The sequence below is a fragment of the Heteronotia binoei genome, chromosome 1 (assembly GCF_032191835.1).
Source record: "Heteronotia binoei isolate CCM8104 ecotype False Entrance Well chromosome 1, APGP_CSIRO_Hbin_v1, whole genome shotgun sequence".
NCBI lineage: Eukaryota > Metazoa > Chordata > Lepidosauria > Squamata > Gekkonidae > Heteronotia > Heteronotia binoei.
The window spans coordinates 246,103,359-246,127,308 of NC_083223.1; the positions used below are offsets into that span (position 1 = coordinate 246,103,359).

The following is a 23,950-nucleotide window of genomic DNA, read 5'->3' on the forward strand; positions in this document are numbered from 1 at the left end:
GTGAATGCTACACTCTCCATTTCTGAATGGGTGTTAGTCAGAAGCAAGGCAATCTTCCGGCCTCTCCGAGCATGCACAATCTTGGTCGTTGCAGTGGAAGAAGTCATGCCGCCATGAGCTGTCCAGTCAAGCGGTTTCCAGCCTTTTCCATGAAAACCATGTTCCAAGGCTAACATCACCAGCAACCATCTTGCTTTCCAGACTCCATGAAGGAGAAGCAGGAGGCACACGTATCCAGTGATTGCTTCAGACATCTGCATAAGGTCATCAAGCTTACCTTATGTGTGTATCCTGCCAGACTGCCCAAGCTTTTGTCAAACGGAACATTAGACAAAGGATGGTGCCAGGCAGAGGAGTAAGAAGAGGAAGACCAGCCTTAATCCAGAGCCAGCGCTATTGTATAAATCAGGTGTCACCTTAGATATCAATTTGGCCCTCTATTGTCACTTTAGATAAATTTGTGTAGCTTGTTTTAATCCCTTCAACACATGCCTCACCTCAATTGTCATACTGGAGCCTCCCCCTGTCCAATTGTTACCTGGAGACCCATTCAGGTGACCAGAGTCAGGTCTGCTCATTGGCTTGAGGTGGGCACCCCATCAGGTACCCAGAATAGACTAATCACTGCCCACCAACAAGCCAGCCCCCTTTTTGGGAGGACTTCTTCTTTTCCAAAAGATTATAACATGAGAGAACGTCTCATCTCTCTCTCTCTCTCTCTCTTCCTCTCTGCCTGAGCAACATGTAACCAGATTGTTCCCCTCTCCCTACTCTAAGTAAGGAGCATCAGACGTGGCATGTGGCAGTGCATGTCTATATCTTCTAGCTGTAACGGGACCTTAAGTACATCTGGACCAGGTAGCATACCCTGTCTGTGTGTTACCCTTGTGTTTATCCCTGTGCATTTCCATGCTGTTTTTATGCCCGTATGAGTGTTGTATGATTTTACACCCTTGTATGGTTGTCTTTATATAATAAACCCCCCTTTTATATTAGACAAGATCTCCTCATTATTGGGTGACTTCCAAAAGAGAAATCTTCTGTATACACAGATTCTGATCTTTCTAAAAACCTGATTGCCCACCAACTAACTCCCCAAACATAATTTTAGGGCAATTCAGGTAACACTACCCATTTTAACAAGTACCATCGAACGTATTTCAAATGTATTGTTGTACTGAACCTTAAAACCTTTCGTGTTAATATATGCCATCCAATGAATTAATATCACAATTTATGAATACTCCATGATCTACGGTCAAGTACTGCGCAGTCTTCATTAAAGATGAGTTCTATGTTTATTTAATCATAGAAACTTTCAATAACAGAGCTATACCAGGCAAGACCAGGTCTTGCTATGACTGAGGAGGTACAGGTAAACATTCAGATATATAGGTTGATTCAGACCATTACTTTGTTTGAATAAAAAGCGCCTTTCCCCCTCTACCAATGAAGCAGCATCCCAGCCCCCTAGCATTCCAGCTACCCTTATCCACAAGCAATGATAGTCTCTGAGCGTACAACCTTGACAGCTCAGCCGTACAAAATAGCTCAGGGTGAGAAATGATACTTATATGTTTCACAGACTAAATAAGCAGGATTAAACAGCCATCTGCATCTGCAAGCACCTTATAATGTTATAAGAACACAAGAAGAGCCCTGCTGAATCAGGCCAGTGGCCCAACTAAGTCCAGCATCATGTTTCACACACTGCCCAACTCCACTTTAATTTAATACAGCAGGGAGGAATCTTTTCTTGTTAATGATCATCATGCAATTTCAAGTAGATCTCGTGGATTTCTTTGCATTCGTTCTCAATATCTGCAAGGGAAAAGAGAGAAATTGGGAGACTGAGACTAAAAGTGGGAATTTGCCCACTAGCAGCAGGCAAATGGGAGCCATCATCACTGTAATTTTGCCCAAGGCAAAAGAGTAATTGTCTTCAGCAGGTACACCCTTCTTAGCCTGTTGATTCCAGTAGACTTAGAAAAGTGTCAAGTAGCACCTTTAAGACCAACAGATTTTTATTCAGAATGTAAGATTTCGTGTGCTAGAAGCACACTTCATCAGACAGTAGGATGGAATGGCAAGCAGTCCTAAATATCGAGAAAGTGGGCAGTGAATTAGTATGCAAAATCATGAAAATGTTTTTAGCAGATTAAAAGAATCACAAGTTGGGGCTTAGTGATTGCCAGTTTGTGTTGACTGGGCTAAAACAACAAGAACAGTAATAAACGTCAGAATAGCAGATTGATGTCTATGTAGTTAAGTATCCTGCAATAAATAAGAATCTGCTGTGATGTTAGTTCTGAGTTAAAAAGAGGGCATAAGTTTCTCAGAGGCTTAGAACTGTACTGCAAGATGAGTGAGTCGTCTGTGTCTGGCACATTCTTGTCTCCGATGCCTTTGAAACAGCAGCAGCAGACTAAGCCTAGAGAAACCATTACCCTTTAGTCACCTTCCAAACAAGAGAGTTTTCCAGCCTTTCTTACAAGACTAGGCTCAAATGATCTCCCTCTGGGTGATTACTCAAAAATTCCCTTGGCATTTCAATGACATTCATTCAGTGCTCCCTCCCCCACCCCCATTTGTTTTCATTGCCGCAATAAAGCAATGAAATAATTTGTCAGTCCATGTGTGCATTCTTTGTGAACCAGTGTGCATCCTTAGGCTACAGCAATAAAGGCCTTGCTCCTCCATCACTTGGGGGGAGGCAGGGGAAAGCAGTACCAAGAGACCTCCTGGCCCTGATCCCTGTTCACTGCTATCACTTGGAAGGGAAAAATACATTGGGCGTTTTCGCACTGACCTTAATCGGCAGCGACGTCCCTCTTCACCGCGCAGGATCTGCGCGGATTTTGCACCAATTGCTGCGGAGCACCCGGAAGAGCCGCAAAGTCCCGCGGCTTTTGCGGCGCAAATGGAAACCGCCAAAAACCAGTTTCCATTTCCGCCGCAAAAGCCACGGGACTTTGTGGCTCTTCCGGGTGCTCCGCAGCAATTGGTGCGAAATCCGCGCAGATCCTGCGCGGTGAAGAGGGACGGCACTGCCGATTAAGGTCAGTGCGAAAACGCCCATTGTCTCCACAGTCACTTCAGGTGCAAAATTATAAGTGAGATCATCACATTGGGATGATACTCTAGCATTTGCATAGTGCTCTACGGTTTAAACATAAAGTTTTGGGTGAATCCTAGCAAATCATGTGTGTGCACAATGACATCACATCTCATTTTGTGCCTGAAATGATCCTATGCATCAGCACAACATTGAGGAGATCATGCCTACCCCCCGTTTCCCTGTGTCTGAGAACTGTATGTGGGTCAGGGCCTAAGCTAAAAATATTCATAAGTAATGAGGCTCCTATAGAAAGAGGTGGTCTCTGAGGCATGTAAGTATAAGACCAAGAAGGGGTTTGAAGCACCAGTATTATATTTGTCAAAATAGTGTTAGAGCAAAGCAGCTTAGTCGTGTATCAGACAGGAAAATAAGCTTGTGGACCAGGGAACCAAAAGCACTAGGATGCCAAGGAAGATGTAAAATGAGTTTGGTGACTTCATCATTTTAAATCAATAATTCATTAGACACCATTACTGTGCCATCACTGACCACAATCTACCAGAAAAGTCTCTCCTGTAAACTGATGCTATGAACTGTGCTCTTCTGCTATCCTCATGCATTTCAATAGGGCGTGTGCACTAGAATATCCCACTGGAGGGCACCCTCTGTTTGCAAGACTCTAGTGAACCGAGAAAGTAGAAGATAAATGTGATTAGGAGCACCCTGCAGTTCCAGCCTATACCAATCCCTAGAACCTAGAGCAACTTTGACACATGATGCTTGGCCCAAGGGTGCCAAAAGGACACTTTATTCAGGTGTTAAGCCACAGACAACTGTGCCTCATCTGAATCTAACAGTTGTAAGTTTCAGTTCTTTCCCTAGGGCTGGGTCCAGTGACAGATTATCTGCTTGGCAGGTTCAATCCCTGGAATCTCCATTTAAAAGGATCAAGTAGTAGGTGATGTGAAAGACCTTGACCTGGGACCCTGTAATAGCCATTTCCACTCACAGTTGACAATACCGACCCTCACAGACCGAGGGTTTGGTTCGGTATAATGCAGTTCCATGTGTTCATATGTACCTGTCAAATGTACTGCAGCCCGCTCCTCTTGCAAGAAGACCAGGTTGAACACAATGGAAATTTCTTCCTTCAGCGTCTCCAAGATGTATCTCTGTAGGAAACAGACGATGCCACATACAGAACAGTTAGCAATGCATCTAGGATAGGCCATAACCCTAATAGTAATAAGAATATCGGGATTATAGGCTTTATACTCAAGCTTCAGTTCTTAGCAATTCCACTTAAAAAGATGGTAGAGTTTTTTAAAAAAAACCTTCTGCCTGAGACCTTGGAGTGTCATGTCAAAGTAGACAATGGTAAGCCACATGAGCCAACAACCTATCTCAGCAAATAGCAGCCAAACATGCTTCTCAAAAAAACATCCCCACAACCTTTGCCTTTGGGGGAAAAACCTTAATGTTCTCAATCAGCTCTTCGTGGCCAACCATAAAACTTCTTTTATGAGAACAATTTTGTATCAAAAGCTTCTGCAGAATTATGCAGTCCAGGGGTGACAAGCCTATGGCCCACAGGCCAGAACCAGCCCGCCCAGGTGGGGGTAGGGGGTTGAAGTTTTTAAGATCTTATAGGTAGGGGGTAGGTTGTCTTCATGTTAGCGAAGGCCACACCGGATGCAGGTGTGGATGCCTGACCTGGGGATTCCAGTACTCCTGGGGAGGGGAAGGTATGACGGTGGGAGCAGAGTTATAAGGGAAGAAGGCAGAGACAAAACAGTGCTAGACCCCCTTCCAGTCTGTGTCCCATCCCGATGGTGACAGGTAGTGGGACCAAGAGGAATAGCCCATCTCCGTCATTGGTGTTATGTAATGCCAGGTCCATAAATAATAAGACCTCAATCCTTAGGGAGTTCCTCCTTAAGCAAGATATGGACCTGGCTTGCGTGACCGAGACCTGGGTGCAAGATGGGGAGATGGTGGCGCTCTCCCAGATGACCTCCCCGAGTTACTCTGTCTTTCACCAATCACAGACTAGTGGGTGGGGGGGGAGGGGTGGCGCTATTCATACGGGAGGATTACTCCTTCCAGGCCCTCCCGGCCCCAACGATCAATGGTATAGAATGTGCCAGTCTGGCATGGGATGTGGGGGAGGGGTTGGCGATCTGGCTGGTGTACCGTCCGCCTAACGCACCAACCAGCACCTTACCATCCCTGATGGAGGCCGTGGCAGGCTGGGCGTTAGAATACCCAAGGCTTCTGGTCTTGGGTGATTTCAATGTCCATGCCGATGATGCGGCCTCCAGTCAGGCGATGGGCCTAGTGTCTTCTATGGTGACAATGGGACTCTCCCAATTTGTTACCACTCCCACTCATCAGGCAGGACACATGTTAGATTTTGTCTTTACGGCCGGGGTTTTGGTGGACTGTATTACCGCTGAGGCGGTGCCATGGTCGGATCATTTCGCCCTCAAGGCTTGTGTGAATGCGCTGCCCCAACCCTGTATGGGCGGCGCACCTATTTTGGCTCGCCCGCAGAGTCTGATGGACCCTGAGCACTTCCAAATGGCTTTGCAGGATCCCTGGCCCCCTGGCGATTCCCTTGATGACCTGGTTGAGGTTTGGCATGACCAACTATCCAAGGCCATCAATGAGATCACACCCTGACGCCCTCTGCGCCCTCGCATTAAGCTGGCTCCATGGTACACTCCAGAGTTACGAAAGCTGAAACAAGGGCTCAGACTGCTAGAGAGGCAGTGGCGGCATACTCGTGACGAAGCGATGAGAACATCTTATAGAACGTTTATGAGGTCTTATGAGATGGCAGTTAAAGCCGCAAAGAAGGACTACTTTGTGGCTAAGATTGCGTCTGCAAATTCGCACCCGGCACAATTATTTAGGATACTTGGGAACCTTATGACACTGCCTCAGGGCAGACCAAATGTGAGAGAATTAGAGATCGGCTGTGAGGCTTTCGCGAAATTTTTTGCAGACAAAATCATGTCGCTCCGCCATGACCTTCCCGCCACATTGGATACAGTGCAAGAACTCAAGGCTCTATGCCTGTCTTCTGGTTCAGTTCTGGATCACTTTGACACACTTAGCCTGGGGGAAGTTGACAGAATTCTTTCTACTGTATGCCCAACAACTTGTGATCTGGACCCATGCCCCTCTTGGCTGATTAAATCTTGCCAGAGGGAACCTAGATGTCCTATACGGGACATCGTAAATAGATCCCTCTCAGAGGGGCGTTTTCCAACACCTCTTAAAGAGGCTATGGTCCGCCCTCTCTTGAAAAAGAGTACAGCAGATCCGGCCGAATTGGCAAATTATCGACCGGTCTCAAATTTACCATTTTGGGTTAAAATTATTGAGAGGGCAGTAGCGTTACAGTTGCAGGGTTTTCTAGATGATGCTTCCATCTTAGATCCTTACCAGTCCGGCTTCCACCCAGGTCATGGGACGGAGACCGTGCTGGTCGCTTTGGTGGATGACCTCCAGCAGCATCTGGATCAAGGCGGTGTGGCGGTGCTGATGTTGTTAGATCTGTTGGCTGCGTTCGACACAGTCGATCATCAGTTACTGACCCACCGGCTTGCCAACGCAGGGATCAGGGGGTTGGCCTTACAGTGGCTTTCCTCCTTCCTTGATGGATGGGGACAAAGGGTGGCAATTGGGGGAGAGCTGTTCCAGAGGCACTCACTAGATTGAGGGGTGCCACAAGGGGCAGTTCTCTCTCTGATGTTATTTAACATCTACATGTGCCTCCTTGCCCAGATTGCCCGGAGGTATGGGCTTGAGTGTCACCCAGCTCTATCTATGCGGATGACACCCAGCTCTATCTACTAATGGACAGTCAGCCTGACTGCGTCCCACAAAATCTGGACCTAGCTTTGCAAGCTGTGGCAGGTTGGCTCAGGCTGAGTAGGTTGAAGCTGAATCCAACAAAGACGGAGGTCCTTTGCTTGGGTCGTGGCACTCCAGGGAGAGAAATCTCCCTTCCAGTTTTTGACGGTGTGTCACTGACAGCGGCACACAGAGTCAAGAGCTTGGGGGTTCTACTGGAGCCTTCACTGTTAATGGAGGCCCAGATAGCGGCCACTGCCAAATCCGCGTTTTTTCATCTGAGACAGGCGAGGCAGTTGGCCCCCTTCCTGGAGCGACATGATTTAGCAACAGTGATCCATGCAACGGTCACCTCGAGACTGGATTACTGTAATGCCCTCTACTTGGGGCTGCCTTTGTATCGAACCCAGAAGCTGCAGCTGGTGCAGAATGCGGTGGCTAGGCTGTTATTAGGGCTCCCGAAGTGGGAGCACATACAGCCGGGGCTGCGCGAGCTGCACTGGCTGCCAGTTGTATATCGGGTTCGTTACAAAGTGCTGGTTATTACCTTTAAAGTGCTATATGGTCGAGGGCCTGTCTACCTTAGGGACCGTCTCTCCCCATATGAGCCCCAGAGAGTACTGAGGTCAGCGGGGGGGGGGAAATGGTGGACAATCCCTGGGCCGAAGGAGGCCAAATTGAAGACCACAGGAGGACGTGCCTTTTCGCTGGTAGCTCCACATTGGTGGAATCAACTCCCAGATGAAGTGCAGGCCCTGCGGAGTCTTGATCAGTTCCGCAGGGCCTGCAAGACCACTCTTTATGATGACCTTCGCCTAAATATGGAGTTAAGTTAGATCCCCCGTTGACGTTTCCGCCACTAAATTTACTGAAGGTTTGAGATGTAGCACCATAAATCTTAAATCTTAATTTTAATGGTTTTATTAATGTATTATTTATTGTATTGTATTGTATGAATGTTTGTTGTATATTGATTTACATGTTATGAGCCGCCCTGAGCCTGCTTCGGCGGGGAGGGCGGGATACAAATAAAATGTATTATTATTATTATTATTATTATTATTATTACTCTGTCCCAGCTGGTGGGACCTCTTCTCTTCATCCCTCCTCTGCCCATCCTCACAGTTCTGAGCTTGAGCTGTCTGAACATAGGGAGCAGAGGGCAGGGTTGCCTCTGAGAGCAGGATGCAGAAGGAGGGGCTGCCAAACTTCCCAGCCACTGCTCCAGTCTCCATTGTCCTCCTCACAGGTAGGGGTTGGGGTCCTTCTGCAGTAATCCTTGTGCTTCTTTTCTATTTTAAAAACTGCTTTGCAAAATCCCACTACCCCCACACCTTTCCAATGTATGCAGTCACCTTTTAAGGGGAGGGGGTAAGGTTTGGTACCAGTTTGGTACCAGTTAACATACAGAGTTCTGTAAACTCAAGGAATTCCAGTTTTGAAGAGAAATATTAGTTTTAACACCCTTCCCCCATATGGAGCTCCAATGGAACAACCAAAATTATTATCTCAAAGCACCCTGTTAAAAAAAAACCTGATACCCTGGAGAGTGAGTGCAACTCTGAGTAGACCTGGGGGAGGGGAGAAGCTTGCAATGCTCAGCCATTTCATGTTTTTCTCTTTAAGAACATAGGAGAAGCCATGTTGGATCAGGCCAATGGTCCATCCAGTCCAACACTCTGTGTCACAGTGGCCAAAAAAAAGGAGGTTCACAAGTGGGGCTAGAAGCCCTTCCACTTTGCCCCACCCCCGCCAAGCACCAAGAATACACAGCATCACTGCCCCAGACAGTTCCAATAATATGCTGTGGCTAATAGCCACTGATGGACCTCTGCTCCATCTTTGGTTCTAGCCTCAGACCATTTATATTTTTAAGTAGCAGGGAAGGTTTGGGACCAAACACAATTGAAATACAGAGTTCAACTAACTCAAGGAACTCATGTTTTGCAGAGCAATATTAGTTTTAACACATACACCCTCCTAATGTGGGGCTCCAATGGAATAGCTGCTATAATATCTTCAATTGTGTTTCTCTGTGGCCTTTATAAAGTTTGTATCTCCAGTACCTGGCATTACATTTTGTGGCACACATGGCCCAGCCCAACAAAGTCCCATTTATGTCAGATCCGGCCCTCATAACAAAAAACTGAAAGGATCAAAAGGCAATTTCCTGGAAAAAGACATCTCTCACACACATACACCTTCCACTCAGTCCAATCTATTCAGCATTATCTTTGGTAGCCAATTTGAACAACTGCATAAATGCCAACAGAAACCTCTTGAGTAAAGCTCCACTGAGGTGGATGGAAATGAAAGATGTTCAAGCACCTGACATTTATTTCAAGGAGGCTTTACAGAGATTATATTCACAATGGACCATGCTGCAAAAAGGCCTTGTTCAGTAAGTGTTCTGGTCAAAATGTGGTTATTGTAAGAATGCACACACATACACAATTCAGCTACTCACTTTCAGTTCACAGAACTGCCACTCCATCTTGGATTTGGCCTTCTCAAACATCTGCTTCTGCACCTCATTCTCAATGCCTCTCATGAGGATTGTCTTCATCTGCTCACAGGATCCATGACCCTTAACTTCTGAGGCAGCTATGGAAGAAAGTACAGCTAATGATGTAAGCAAAACTAAAAATATTTAGACATGGTTAAGTTCTTATTGTACCAAGAATGCCCTCCCACCATCTTTGTCCATCTTTGTCAATAGGTTTGGGGAAGTCAAAAACAAATGATATATTATTAGTCTATGCAATTGTTTTAAGTAATATGTAGGCTTCTCCTCTGTCCCATGTTTGGAATGTCCCTTGAACTTCCCGGGTCACCTGGCTGGCCATTCTTGGAGATCAAGTGCAAGACAGGGATAAGTTTGCATAGGATTTCACTGTAAAACAATTCACTGCCAGTTGCATAGAATTGCATAGTAAAAAACTGCAAAATCAGTAATCACTTGATTATGAACTGCTGCCAGTTGGGCTGGGGCAATGAAGGAAGCCACAGCCTTTGCTCTTTAAACAAAATAATAATTACACTGGAATTAAGAATGTGAAGGAATTAACATATTTGCTAAACTTAATGATAGGACTATTTATACCAATATCACTACTGAGGCAAATCTTATTGTAACAGATCTGCCCTAGGTCTGTGTGTGCCACTATGTACCACTCTGGATCAGAAGGTCCTGGGTTCAGTTCCTGGCATCTCCAATTAAAAGGACCAGGCAGTAAATGATGTGAAAGACCTTTGTCTGAGTTCCTGGAAAGCTGCTGCTGGTGTGAGTAGACAACACTGACCTAGATAGGCCAACAGTGTGATTCAGTATAAGGCAGCTTCATGTGTTCACAGGCATGTTGCATGTTTGCCTGCATGTAGAAACATATTCCTCTGTATTGCCACTAACCCAAGATATAAAACCCAGCTTCTCACATAAACAGTGCCTTGGGGAGCATGTGGCTGATGTGTAAGCTGAGTAGGTCCATAGCTGGAGATATGTTAAAACGGATCAAAGGAAGTACTTCTTCACCCAAAGGGTGATTAACATGTGGAATTCACTGCCACAGGAGGTGGTGGCGGCCACAAGCATAGCCACCTTCAAGAGGGGGTTAGATAAAAATATGGAGCACAGGTCCATCAGTGGCTATTAGCCACAGTGTGTGTGTGTGTGTGTGTGTGTGTGTGTGTGTATTGGCCACTGTGTGACACAGAGTGTTGGACTGGATGGGCCATTGGCCTGATCTAACACGGCTTCTGATGTTCTTACGTTGTAGGTCCACAGCTGGAGCCTTTATCCATACAACCCCCTTACTGAAATCTGCTCCAATGCCTTACAGCCTCTTCAGAAATGAAGCCAGCAGAGTGCATACTGGGTTCATCCTCCACCTCCACAGAGGCCTCAGACAGGGTGGTAACTGAATGTTTTCCCTTTGTTTCCCCGCCTTTCTGGTTCCTTGGAACAGGGGGAGCTGCCACAACCATGTCCTCTTTGGCTCTCTAGGAGCTTAAGCAGCACCTCATAACCCCTGCAAGTCCCTCCCCAGCCCTCTCACAGGAAACCAGCCAATCCTGTGTGTTGTCTTCCTCCCCTGGTGGCCAGGGTCCAGTCTACACCTCCAAGAGCCAATGCTCCTCTAGATCTCCCCCCACCCTTGCTTGGCTCCATCAGGCCACCATGGGGCTATAGAAGCATAGCTTCTGTTTCCCACCTGCTTGGGTTCAAAGACAGCTCGGGTGCTAGCCTATCACCTTGAAGGAACCTGGCCCTATTGCTGAGCTGACCAACAGCCCCTCCTACAGTGTCAAAGATACACCCCACACACACCTCCCATCATCACTGAGAGACTGCAATCCTATCCTTCAGCCCTAGCCATTGCATAAGTTGTAGGTCCACAGTTAGAGCATGTATCCACACAACCCCGACTGAAATCTACTCCAATCCCTTGCAGAAACCTCAGACAGGTCTCTCTATAGATTAATATTAGTGCCGATTCCTTATGGATTAAAAAAAAATCATCTATAGCTACTCCACTGTTACACTTACCTTTATAGTGGGGCTTGAGATCACTTTGGATGGACATACAAAGACTCTGATAGATATTCAACTTGCTGCAGAGAATCTGTTTTTCTAGTTTTTTCAGAATCATGTTTGTCTGTAGGAATCAATTTAAAGTTTTGGAATTTCTTAATTTTTTTATCATATAAATGATCTTAAGCTAAGCTTAATAAACCAGGGCCCCAGTGGCACCTTCAAGTCTTAAAAAAAAATATCACAGAAGTTTATACTGACAAATTTTTCAGTCTGTAAATTTTCTCAGTTCTCTCACTCCTTATTGCTTTACAGACCTTGATTTGGATTTATAAAGCCTTTAAAACTCTTGGGCCTTAGACCACCTGCTTCCTGTGTCCTCCATCTTGTCTGGACAGAGCTTAAGGGTTCTTAGGTTGCTGCTCTACAACCAATGGAACTGCCCCTCCACAACTGCCAACTCTGGCTTAGGAAATTCCCAGAAATTTGGGAGTGGAGTCCGGGGAGGGAGGGAGCTCAGCAGTGTTGTGATGTCACCTTCCTTGTTTTCTTTCCTCTGTTAATTACCTCAATTTTACTTCTCAATATAAACTTACTTCTTTAATGAAAATGTCAATCTTCCAGTTATTTGGCAGGTGGTTGTCTTTTCCAGTTTGGCGTATCTTGCTCTGCACCTCATTTTTAAACATTTCCAGATGAGACCACAGACTGGATCTGGTGGCATTTTGGATCCTGTTGGAATAGCAAGGTTAGCATTAAGAACACACTTGTAGACTTCACCATCTCATGCTCTGAACAGCAGAGAAGAAATGTCATACCAAGGTGGGAAAAAAGAGGGAAAAAATATATATACATAAAGACAAAAACAGTGGTGGCAGATCTATACATAAGTTTCTATAACTGGTTTCCAAATATCTGAAAATAAGTCCATGTGCAATTGCCATCTATATCCCATATGTCAATATATTGACAGATTTCTAAAGTCCTCAGTCCACTGAATTACAACCTGGAGAGATACTAGGGTGGAAGCTACAGAAAGGTCATACATATCCTAACAGACAGTAGGATAAATTACCATTCAAACAATGTATTAATATGGCAGAACAGGCACAAGATTCTGTTACCTGAAGATACTTCCAAAAATGCAATCAACCTTATCATAGAAGGGCTTGACAAGGCTTTCATTGAAATCAATGCGTAGAAATTTCTTAGAGGCATATATACCATCCTTCAAACACACCGCTTTCAGGGTCTTGTGATAACCTCGGTATCCTTCATCTCTCTAGAAACAGGGTATTAATCAAGTCAATTAAGTTAAAACCAATGTTAAATGCTGCTCATTAGTTTAAAAAAAACAGTGGTAAAGATTCTAGAAAATGAATACAAGGAAAGATAAAAGAAATTGAGCATGCAAATTCAAGGCTGTCTTCAAGTGCATTTATATCATACATTCTCCATACATGTCAATAAGAACTCTAAAGCAGGGGTGTCAAACATAAAGTTTGGGAGGCGAATCAGGCCCCCCGAGGGCTCCTTTTAGGCCCCCCGAGCAACTGGCTGTCATTTGCTTCCTTCTCCCTCTCTCTTGCTTCCTTCTGCATCACAGCTTGCCTTGGCAAAGCTTGCTCAATCACACAGGAGCTACAGAGCAAAACCTCTATTTTCTCCATTAGCTGAGGCTCCTCCCTTGGGAAGGAAGGGGGGAGGAGAGCTTGCTTTGCCCGGCTCTCTCAATTGCACAGCAGAGCTACTGAGCCAAACTCTCTTCCTTCTATTGGCTAAGGCTCCTCCCCACCCCAGTCCCCTGGGGAAGGAAGAAAAGAGCCAGAGCATCCTTTGTCCAGTTCCCTGGATTCCAGTGGAGAAATACAAAGAAAGCATCTTAAAGACTAATGAGTGCTAATGTTATAAGTTTTTAAAAAATATATATTTGTGTTTGTGTTCTTTATAAAATTTATCTCTGCTACCTAATCTTAAATAGGTACAAACATGGCCTGGCCTGACATGGCTCGGTCCAACCCAACATGATAAGGCCCAACAAGGTCTCATTTATGTTAGATCTGGCCCTCATAACAAATGGATTCGACAACCCTGCTCTAAAGGATCAAGTTTGGCAGAATATCCAGTTATCTCACTCACAAAGATTGAATTCAGAACACCATTTCCATAGACACAAAAATCTCTGCCCACAGTGTGAGATTCTTCCCCCTCCTGCAGCAGCCAGGAATTGGGGGAGCATTTTGAGCTGCTTAAGGAGGCAAAAGCAAGGGAAATTGTGTTACACATGCAGAAACACTTTTCCCTGGGGAAGGAAAGGAAAGGTCCCCTGTGCAAGCACCAGTTGTTTCCGACTCTGGGGTGACGTTGCTTTCATAATGTTTTCACGGCAGACTTTTTCCTGAGTGGTTTCCCATTGCCTTCCCCAGTCTTTTACATCCCCCCCCCGCCCCGCAAGCTGGGTACTCATTTTACTGACCTCGGAAGGATGGAAGGCTGAGTCAACCTTGGGCCGGCTACCTGAACCAGCTTTCGCTGGGATAGAACTCAGGTCGTAAGCAGAGAGTTCAGATCACAGTACTGCTGCTTTACCACTCTGCGCCATGGGGAAACCCTTTCCTTTATTGGTATACTCCTCTGACCAACAGAGAAAATGGTATTCTGAATCTGAGCCATTCACTCCTATGTCATTTGAATAGTTATTGAGAATGGTGGTTCTGACCTGCAGGCCCTATTCCACCATGTCCTCAAAGGTTTCCCTAACATGTGGAGGGGATTTTCTTTCACTCTGGTTAACTGCTGCCACCACCTGGCCTTTGAAGGAATTGCCCATTGGGAAGGTCAAGGCTCCCAGCTTCCCTTCCAGGCCCTGAGGTTTTGCCTTCGTGTCTCCAGCTACCCAGCATCTGGTTGTCATGGGGACAGCTTACTGCACTACTGGGGGAGTAGCCACTTGCCAACTGACTGCCCCTCCCTCTCCTCCTGGCACTCTTTTTAAAATAGCATGTCCAAGATGGTAGAGGTCTATGTGCTACAGAGAACCACAAACACTATAAAAAATTATAAACAATTTATTTAAAAGAATATGTTCAAAAATATACTCTTATACCAGACTGAGCAAGGGATTCAATAGAACAGTGTAAAACACAATTTTCTCTGTCCTCTATTAGGGTTGCCAGATCCCCTTGTCGCTGTGGTGGGGGGATGGAGGGACTGATCTGGGATGTCCCCAATATAGTAACTTTATCTGGAAGTGACATCATCATATAAGGGAGGTCACATGGCAATGTGCTGGTTTTGGAGCAAAATTCTATGGTAAACCAGCTTCAAACCATAGAGTTTTGCCCTCACACCAGAATGTCTGAAAGGAAGTACTTCTTCACCCAAAGGGTGATTAACATGTGGAATTGATTGCCACAGGACGTGGTGGCAGCTACAAGCATAGCCAGCTTCAAGAGGGGTTTGGATAAAAATATGGAGCAGAGGTCCATCAGTGGCTATTCTCTTGGAACTGTCTGGGGCAGTGATGCTGTGTATTCTTGGTGCTTGGCGGGGGTGGGGCAAAGTGGAAGGGCTTCTAGCCCCACTTGCGAACCTCCTTTTTTTTGGCCACTGTGTGACACAGAATGTTGGACTGGATGGGCCATTACATTCTTATGTTCTTAATGTCACCATTCAATGTCCCTAATGTGATGGCATTACTTCCAGATTACATCACTGCATCAGGCTTTGGGGGCAGGGAGAAACACTGAAAACTGGGCAAACTCCTGCTGGGGACTTCTATTACTAAATGGACCATGGTGTAAAGGTTATAACCATTAAAAACAAGGCACCATGTGCAGAAAAATTCTAAATACTACTTTGCCAATATAGATAAGTTGTTATCAAAGTGGCTATACAATATCAATTTTGTTACAATAAGACAATGTTCTACACTCATATAGGGTTCTACTTTTTTCTAACATTACAGTTAGGTATTTTCTACACATGATGCCTTGTATTTAATGGGACCACACACACACACACACATATATATATACACATATATATATACACATACACGGCCAGGGGCCAGCATATATTTGGGACCGCCTCTCCCCATACTACCTCTCCCTAGGGTTGCCAAGTCCAATTCAAGAAATATCTGGGGACTTTGGGGGTGGAGCCAGGAGACTTTGGGGCGGAGCCAGGAGACATTGGGGGCAGAGCCAGGAGCATGGGTATGACAAGCATAACTGAACTTCAAGGGGGTTCTGGCCATCACATTTAAAGGGACCGCACATCTTTTAAATCCCTTCCCTCCATAGGAAATAATGAAGGATAGGGGCACCTTCTTTTGGGGCTCATAGAATTGGACCCCCTGGTCTAATCTTTTTGAAACATGGGAGGTATTTTGGGGAGAGGTACTGGATACTATGCTGCAAATCTGGTGCCTCAACCTCAAAAAACAACCCCCCTAGAGCCCCAGATACCCGCAGATCAATTCTCCATTATTTCCTATGAGAATAAGTCTCCATAGGGAATAATAGAGTTCCCTCCCCTCCCCCCATTTTCTCTCTCTCACTCACACACACGCTTAACTGGTGCAAGTGGGCAGCTGTGTTGGTATGAAGCAGTAGAACAAAGCAGGAGTCTCTGGTGCCTCCACAACAAGGTCTGGAAAGTGCAGGGGCTACACTGCTCTTTTACACACACACTCACTTGTCCGAAAGGAAAGCAAAACAAAAAGAGGGGCTGCACTCTCACGAGGTCTGCTGTTGCTTACCCTTCCCCATGAAGTACTTCAAGCTCCAATTTAAAGGCACACACACATTTTAAAACTGGACCTGTTTGCAGGTCCTGCCCAAGATCTAGAGGTACAGGGTGGCTGTGGGGGAGGAGCTTCTCTCGCTGGCCAGCTGGCTGGGGGCAGGGGGAAGCCTGTAAAACCGGGAAATCCCCCGCTGGCACCTGGGGATTGGGAAGCCTACCTCTCCCCATATGTGCGCCCCTGTGGCGCAGAGTGGTAAAGCAGCAGTATTGCAGTACTGTGATCTGAACTCTCTGCTCACGACCTGAGTTCTATCCCAGCGAAAGCTGGGGGGGGGTTATTTATTTATTTATTTATTTCCCGCCCTTCCCACAAAGTGGCTCAGGGTGGCTCACAACAGATAGTCAAACATAAAATTAAACTAGCATTTAAATATATAAGCATTTAAAACATTTAAAACCTTAAAACATTAAACATTACAACAGTATGTATAACAGGAGTCTGGTAAAGCTACATTTAGTTTCTCATATCAGTTAGATGTAAGCTAGCCGGAAGAGGGTTGTCTTACAGGCCCTGCGGAACTGAACAAGGTCCCGCAGGGCCCTCACCTCCTCCGGCAGCTGATTCCACCATGTAGGGGCCATAACAGAGAAGGCCCTATCCCTAGTAGATTTTAGGTGGGCTTCTTTTGGCCCAGGGATAGCGAGAAGATTTTGGGTTCCCAATCTCCAGTACTCTCTGGGGAACATGTGGGGAGAGACGGTCCTTCAGGTAGGCAGGTCCCAGGCCATATAGGGCTTTAAAGGTGATGACCAGCACCTTGTACCGAACTCGGTATATTACTGGAAGACAGTGCAGAGTCCGAAGACACGGCCGAATGTGCCCCCATCTTGGGAGGCCCAATAACAGCCAGGCCGCGACATTCTGCACCAGCTGCAATTTCCGAGTTCGGCACAGGGGCAGCCCCATGTAGAGGGCATTGCAGTAGTCCAACCTCGAGGTGACCGTAGCATGGATCACTGTTGCTAGGTCATCGCGATCCAGGAAGGGAGCCAACTGCCTTGCCCGCCTAAGATGAAAAAACGCGGACTTGGCAGTGGCTGCTATCTGAGCCTCCATCTTTAAGGAAGGCTCCAATAGTACCCCCAGGCTCTTGACCCTGTCTGCCGCCATCAGCGGCGCACCATCAAAAACTGGCAGGGGGATTTCCCCCCCACCCCCGTCCCCGACGACCCAAGCAAAGGACCTCTGTCTTCGCAGGATTTAGCCTCAGTCCACTCAGTCTGAGCCACTCAGCCATGGCCTGTAATGCCCGATCCAGATTTTCCGGGGGGCAGACCAGTCGGTCGTCCATAAGCAGATAGAGCTGGGTGTCATCAGCATACTGGTGACATCCCAACCCATACCTTTGGGCGATCTGGGCAAGGGGTCGCATATAGATGTTCAGGTAGCCGGCCCAAGGTTGACTCAGCCTTCCATTCTTCCGAGGTCGGTAAAATGGAGTATCCAGCTTGCTGGGGGAAAAGTGTAAAAGACTGGGGAAGGCAATGACAAACCACTTTGGAAAAAGTCTGCCATGAAAACATTGCGAAAGCAACGTCACCCCAGAGCTGGAAATGACTGGTGCTTGCACAGGGGGCCTTTCCTTTCCTCCCCATATGCGCCCCATCTAGAGGTGTGAAGGACCGGAAAAATTCAGAAAAAAAATCAGTTTTTTTCCATTTTTTTTCCTGATGCCTTTTTTGTCCCCCCCCCCCAAAAAAAAATTGGAAAAACTGAAAAAAAGGAAAGGAAAGGAAAAATTGATTATGGAATGTTTTATTTTAACATGATGAATAAAATATTTTAAAACAAGGTGTTCAAATATTTTCCAAATTGTTTCTAAAAAAAAAAAAAAGTATGGTATCAGATTATTCTAATTTCTGTGCACTGAGGACAAGCAAGTCCTAGGTCATGCCCATTCAATGAAACTTAGTCCTATACTCCCTTCTATACACTTCCCCCCTCTTCAATTCTTTTTATGAGAATGGGTTTTTTATTTTTATTTAATACTGTGGAGAGGAAATATAAATAATTGCTACTTCTGGATTTTTAAAAATTGTTTTTGGAGGTTTTTTTGTCTGTTCCACATAAACTAGTAAACAATTCAGGAGATTGTTGCTCCATTTGTTACAATTACAAATAAATATTATTTTAAAAGTAAATTCTGTTTGTAATAATGGTTTGGATACACTATATTTTTAATATACTAGTGATAATTTCATGCCAAGTAAAATTGTCCATAGTTATTTTTTATGTTCCTAAAGTAACAGGATGACTATCAATCGGGGGGGGGGGGTGCTAATGTAGTATTTTTTTCAATTTTTCCAAAAATTTCCATTTTTTTTCCGAGCTTCAAAATTTCCGGAAATTTTACATCTCTAGCCCCATTGGTCCTTGCAATCAGTCAATCAACACCTTCTGGTGGTCCCCGGCCCCAGAGACGTCCACCTTGCCTCAATTAGGGCCAGAGCATTTTCGACCCTGGCCCCTGCCTGATGGAATGAGCTCCCTCTGGAGATCAGGGCCCTGTGGGATCTGTTGTGGTTCCACAGGGCCTGTGAAACAGGACTCTTCTACCAGGCCTTCTGTTGAGGAAGTGGACATCGCTTTCTATTTGGCCTCCCCCTCCCCAGCACTTGGGATTGAAGTCCTCTGAATCTGACTGTGAATGTTAAAGCAGAGTTTTTAGATGGGTTTTTAGCTGATTGTTTTGTAATTCTGATTCTGTTTCTGTTGTTTTAATCCTGTTGTAATCCACCTTCAGCCTGCTTTGACAGGAAAGGCGGGATATAAATCAGAGAGAGAAAGAGAGAGAGTGCATGTTTATCTTGCTAGATTTCGTGATGCAAGTTTATCAAAGGATAAATTTATGACCAGGATGAAATAGGAGTGGATTTTCCTTACTGTGAGCAGTTGCTTGACGGTACTCTTATAGTTCCTTCTGGCATTCTCCACACTTTCACAGAGAGGCTGCCGTATCTCAGCAAAACATTTTTCAATGTGCTTCTCCAAAGAGCTGACATTCTTCAACATTAATTCTTTCACACCACTTTTCTGAAATATCCGGTCCTACAAGAGCAACAAAAAGCCTCTTCATCAAGGAACTAATTAATTAGCAGTGGCATAATGAACCCAAAGAGAATTCAGTTCTGTAGGGCCAGTGGGAATGCACAGGCAAGACAAATAGAGAACCCGGGAACCAGGAGGATTGTAGTGAATTTGAATTCACCAGGCAAATCTTTGATGGCAGGACTCTTCTACTATTAGCTAGTTCATTCTAACTGGCTGTAAGTTTTCTGGCTTTAGAAATTCTATGTTCATACCTCAGGTTGTGGCTTGGAGCCAAAATTTTTAGCCAGCCTGTGAATGCCCCATACTTCAGTCACATAATCTTTCACCAGTTTCTGCTTCTCCTTCAGATAGATCATCCTGAGGTAATCCCTCAACTCTGGGATCTCTGATATTAAAAAATAAGACATGCAAATAGTAAGAAATATTCTTCTTTTAAAAAAGCTTTCTGCTGGAAGATCCTTCCTAAAGCATTTTTTAGAATTTCACATGGCAACAAACATAGGGTAAAGATGAAGATTTCCTTCTATAGGATTCTATAAATTCACAAAACAGCCTTGTGGTTAAATAAGAATGAATGGTAAAAATAGATAATGGAATGTCTAATTATCGACCTCAAATTTACCCCATCAGATTATTTCTAAGCATGATTACACTTAACCTCTGATTTCCAGCACTAGGAGGGCTTTGATCCTATACTCTATTCGTTAGTCCTCTAGGATAACTGGTTGGCCACTGTATGACACGGTATGCCGGACTAGAAGAATCAGTGGTCTGATCAAGCAGGGTTCTTGCATGTTATTATTAGATTGGATTTTGCAATCAACTCAAACTCTACTGGACTATCAAAATACAGAATCTGAAATGCACAAGACTGGCACTAGAAATCCCACCTGCCTGGGAATGTTGGTTCCTCCCTGTCCCACATGAACTGCCCATCACATCGCAACTCAGTGAGGAGTCCAATCAAGTTGTTTTTTTTAGTGATTCTTCCCCACCCAACCCCAGTGTCCACACACAGCACAGATACCAGGAGAAGGACCGCAGCTCAGTGGCAGCGCATCTCCTTTGCCTGCATCTCCAGTTAAAGGGATTAAGTAGATGTGTGACCCTGGAGAGCTGCTGTCAGACACAGTAGACAATACCACTTTTGATACACCAATGATCTGACTAAGTATAAGGCAGCTGCAACAACACACAGGTAAGGTTTCATGAATCTGCCAGGCCCTTCATTACCTGTTTCTTCTGGCGTGAGGTGCTTTTGATTCCAGAATTCTCGGGCACTGACTGTATAAACCAATTTGGGTTTGTTAAGGACTTCTGAATCAGATGGTAGCTTTCTCTGAAAGACACACAATGGGAAGATTCTTACAAAGATGTTCCTTCTTTTTGTTGTAGCCCCCACAACAGATCACTTATGACTCCCTACATTTGGCCTTCCCTTCTTGTGACAAGCTGCCCTCTACTCTGGCACTTAAAATATGAAAGATCTGTTTTCTCCATTTACTTTTATTTGTGTTTTAATTTTCAAAATATGGCATATGCCAATTAGGATATATTGAAAAAGTAATACTTATAAAAGCGCATGAAAAGCATACAGATAGATTCTTTCCATAGCTTTGTAATTCCAAAACATTATGAACATTGCAGAGTTCCATGAATTTATTAGAACCTTTAAGAGAAGTCATGTTGGATCAAGCCAATGGCCCATCCAGTCCAACACTCTATCACACAGTGGCTAAAAATTTATATATATACATATATATATATATACACACTGTGGCTAATAGTGACTGATGGACCTCTGCTCCACTGAAAGGTTGTTTTGTTTTTGTTCTTGAGAGCAAATATGCTGCTTACGATGGAGAGACTGCAAAATTCCAGCACACTTTTTTTTTTGCCGGGGGGGGGGGGGCCTACATAGCTATATCCAGGAGCCTTTATAAGACTTGCCAAATTTCAAATCCAGCTTAAGCAGGGGATCCCACTAACCAAGGGAGGATCTGGGCTGGAGGAAGAGGCAAGCCTTACACTATTCTTCCTGTAAGGACAATTTCTCCTTTCAAAATTCATATTCAAATTTCCTTCTTTATAGCACTTATAGGGGAGGGATGGTGGCTCAGTGGTAGAGCATCTGCTTGGTAAGCAAAGGTTCCAGGTTCTATCCCTGGGATCTCCAACTAAAAAGGGTCCAGGCAAGTGGGCATGAAAAACCTCAGCCTGAAGAGCCACTGCCAGTCTGAGTAGACAATACGGTTGCCAAGTCCAATTAAAGAAAAATCTGGGGACTTTGGGGGCAGAGCCAGGAGACTTTGGGGGTGGAGCCAGGAGACATTGGGGTGGAGCCAGGAACAAGGGTGTGACAAGCATAATTGAACTCCAAGGGAGTTCTGGCCATCACATTTAAAGGGACAGCACACCTTTTTAAATGCCTTTCTTCCATAGGAAATAATTAAGGATAGGGGCACCATCTTTTGGGGCTCATAGAATTGGACCCTCTGGTCCAATCATTTTGAAACTTGGGGTGTATTTTGGGGAGAGGCACTAGATGCTATACTAAAAATTTGGTGCCTCTACCTCAAAAAATAGCCCTCCCAGAGCCCCCAATACCCACAGATCAATTCCCCATTATTCCCTATGGGAATCGTTCTCCATAGGGAATAATAGAGTACCCAGTAGACATTTCCCTCCCCCCCCCACTTTCTAAAGGGGGGAGGGCCTCCAAACCAGGGAATCCCCTGCCTCTCTCACACACACAAATACTTACTAGATCTTCTTCCTGCAGAACTCTACTTGCTGTGAAAACGAAAGCAAAAGAAAGGGAGGGGCCGTTCTCCATGGAAACTGTTACTGACTCTTTCCAATGAAGCCCTTCCTGTCTCCTGCACAGCCTTAAAGGCACACATTTTACAAACGGATCAGTTTGCATGTTCTTTTCTCTCACTGGCCCAGAGCACCAAAATGTGCACCGTTTCTCCCCACCCCCCTCCCCGCTTCCGGATTTTTGGAGAGCGGGGGAAGAGGCCACAAATTCGGGGGTCCCCCGCCAGGGCGGGGGGGGGGTTGGGAAGCCTAGTAGACAATACTGACTTTGATGGACCAAGGGTCTGATTCAGAATAAGGCAGTTTCATATGTTCACTTCTAGGGTTGCAACTGTAAATGAAGAAAAAAACCCACTGTGGTAAGGGTCACTAAGTACAGGAAATTAATGATTACAATACAATAAAATTTATTCTTATAGTATTCTCTATGGTTTTTGTAAGTAGATAATCCAGCATGCAATACATACAGCACACGTATTCAGATTCCAACCTGATAGTCAAGCTAAATCAGATAAAACTTAATTACTTCATGTACTATCACATGAAATTTAAACACTTCATGTTAAATCCATACAGTCGAAAATTCTCCTTAATAATACTTATCAAAAACATAATTATGAAAAAAGCAAAATCATTACACAGAAGAAACCAATCAACAATTATTCTAAGAGACAGAGTTTCAAGCAGTTATTTCTGTTGGTAAAGTCTGTTGGTAAAGTTCATAAATGAGTTGGGAGTGCGCAGTGAAGTGGCCAAGTTTGCAGATGACACTAAATTGTTCAGGGTGGTGAGAACCAGAGAGGATTGTGAGGCACTCCAAAGGGATCTGTTGAGGCTGGGTGAGTGGGCGTCAACGTGGCAGATGAGGTTCAATGTGGCCAAGTGCAAAGTAATGCACATTGGGGCCAAGAATCCCAGCTACAAATACAAGTTGATGGGGTGTGAACTGGCAGAGACTGACCAAGAGAGAGATCTTGGGGTCATGGTAGATAACTCACTGAAAATGTCAAGACAGTGTGCGATTGCAATAAAAAAGGCCAACGCCATGCTGGGAATTATTAGGAAGGGAATTGATAACAAATCAGCCAGTATCATAATGCCCCTGTATAAATCGATGGCGCGGTCTCATTTGGAGTACTGTATGCAGTTCTGGTCGCCATACCTCAAAAAGGATATTATAGCATTGGAGAAAGTCCTGAAAAGGGCAACTAGAATGATTAAAGGGTTGGAACACTTTCCCTGTGAAGAAAGATTGAAACGCTTGGGGATCTTTAGCTTGGAGAAACGTCGCCTGCGGGGTGACATGATAGAGGTTTACAAGATAATGCATGGGATGGAGAAAGTAGAGAAAGAAGTACTTTTCTCCCTTTCTCACAATACAAGAACTCGTGGGCATTTGATGAAATTGCTGAGCAGTCGGATTAAAACAGATAAAAGGAAGTAATTCTTCACCGAAAGGGTGATTAACATGTGGAATTCACTGCATATATATATATAAAAAAAATTTGGCCACTGTGGGACACAGAGTGTTGGACTGGATGGGCCATTGGCCTGATCCAACATGCCTTCTCTTATGTTCTTTGTATAAACAATTTTATTAGTAACATATGGTAGTAGAACTATATCTACAACTTATAAAAAGCTTAAGATTAAAAAAAAACCATCATTCTACCCCACATCTTACTTTTCTCCCACCCCTCCCCCAATACTTGACCCCCGCCAGTGTTATTTTTTTTGAAAAAAATAGATATTAAAGGTACCTTTAACTATCAAGAAAAAACAAAAATTGATAAAGAAAAGGATCCCCCCTTCAAAAGTT

The 23,950-nt window shown here is 44.8% G+C and overlaps 1 protein-coding gene across 1 annotated transcript; it reads right to left on the bottom strand.

Annotated features, from left to right (window-relative positions):
- Positions 1–1,279: 1,279 nt before the first annotated feature.
- Positions 1,280–22,662, bottom strand: NUGGC (nuclear GTPase, germinal center associated). Its single transcript, XM_060248929.1, has 10 exons — positions 22,658–22,662; positions 20,545–20,693; positions 19,563–19,696; positions 19,144–19,308; positions 12,575–12,732; positions 12,047–12,182; positions 11,466–11,574; positions 9,387–9,523; positions 4,140–4,230; positions 1,280–1,821 (listed from the first exon to the last, which is right to left on the bottom strand). The coding sequence occupies exons 1-10, from the start codon at positions 22,660–22,662 to the stop codon at positions 1,760–1,762; spliced, it is 1,146 nt and encodes a 381-aa protein (XP_060104912.1). The 3' UTR covers positions 1,280–1,759.
- Positions 22,663–23,950: the final 1,288 nt, after the last annotated feature.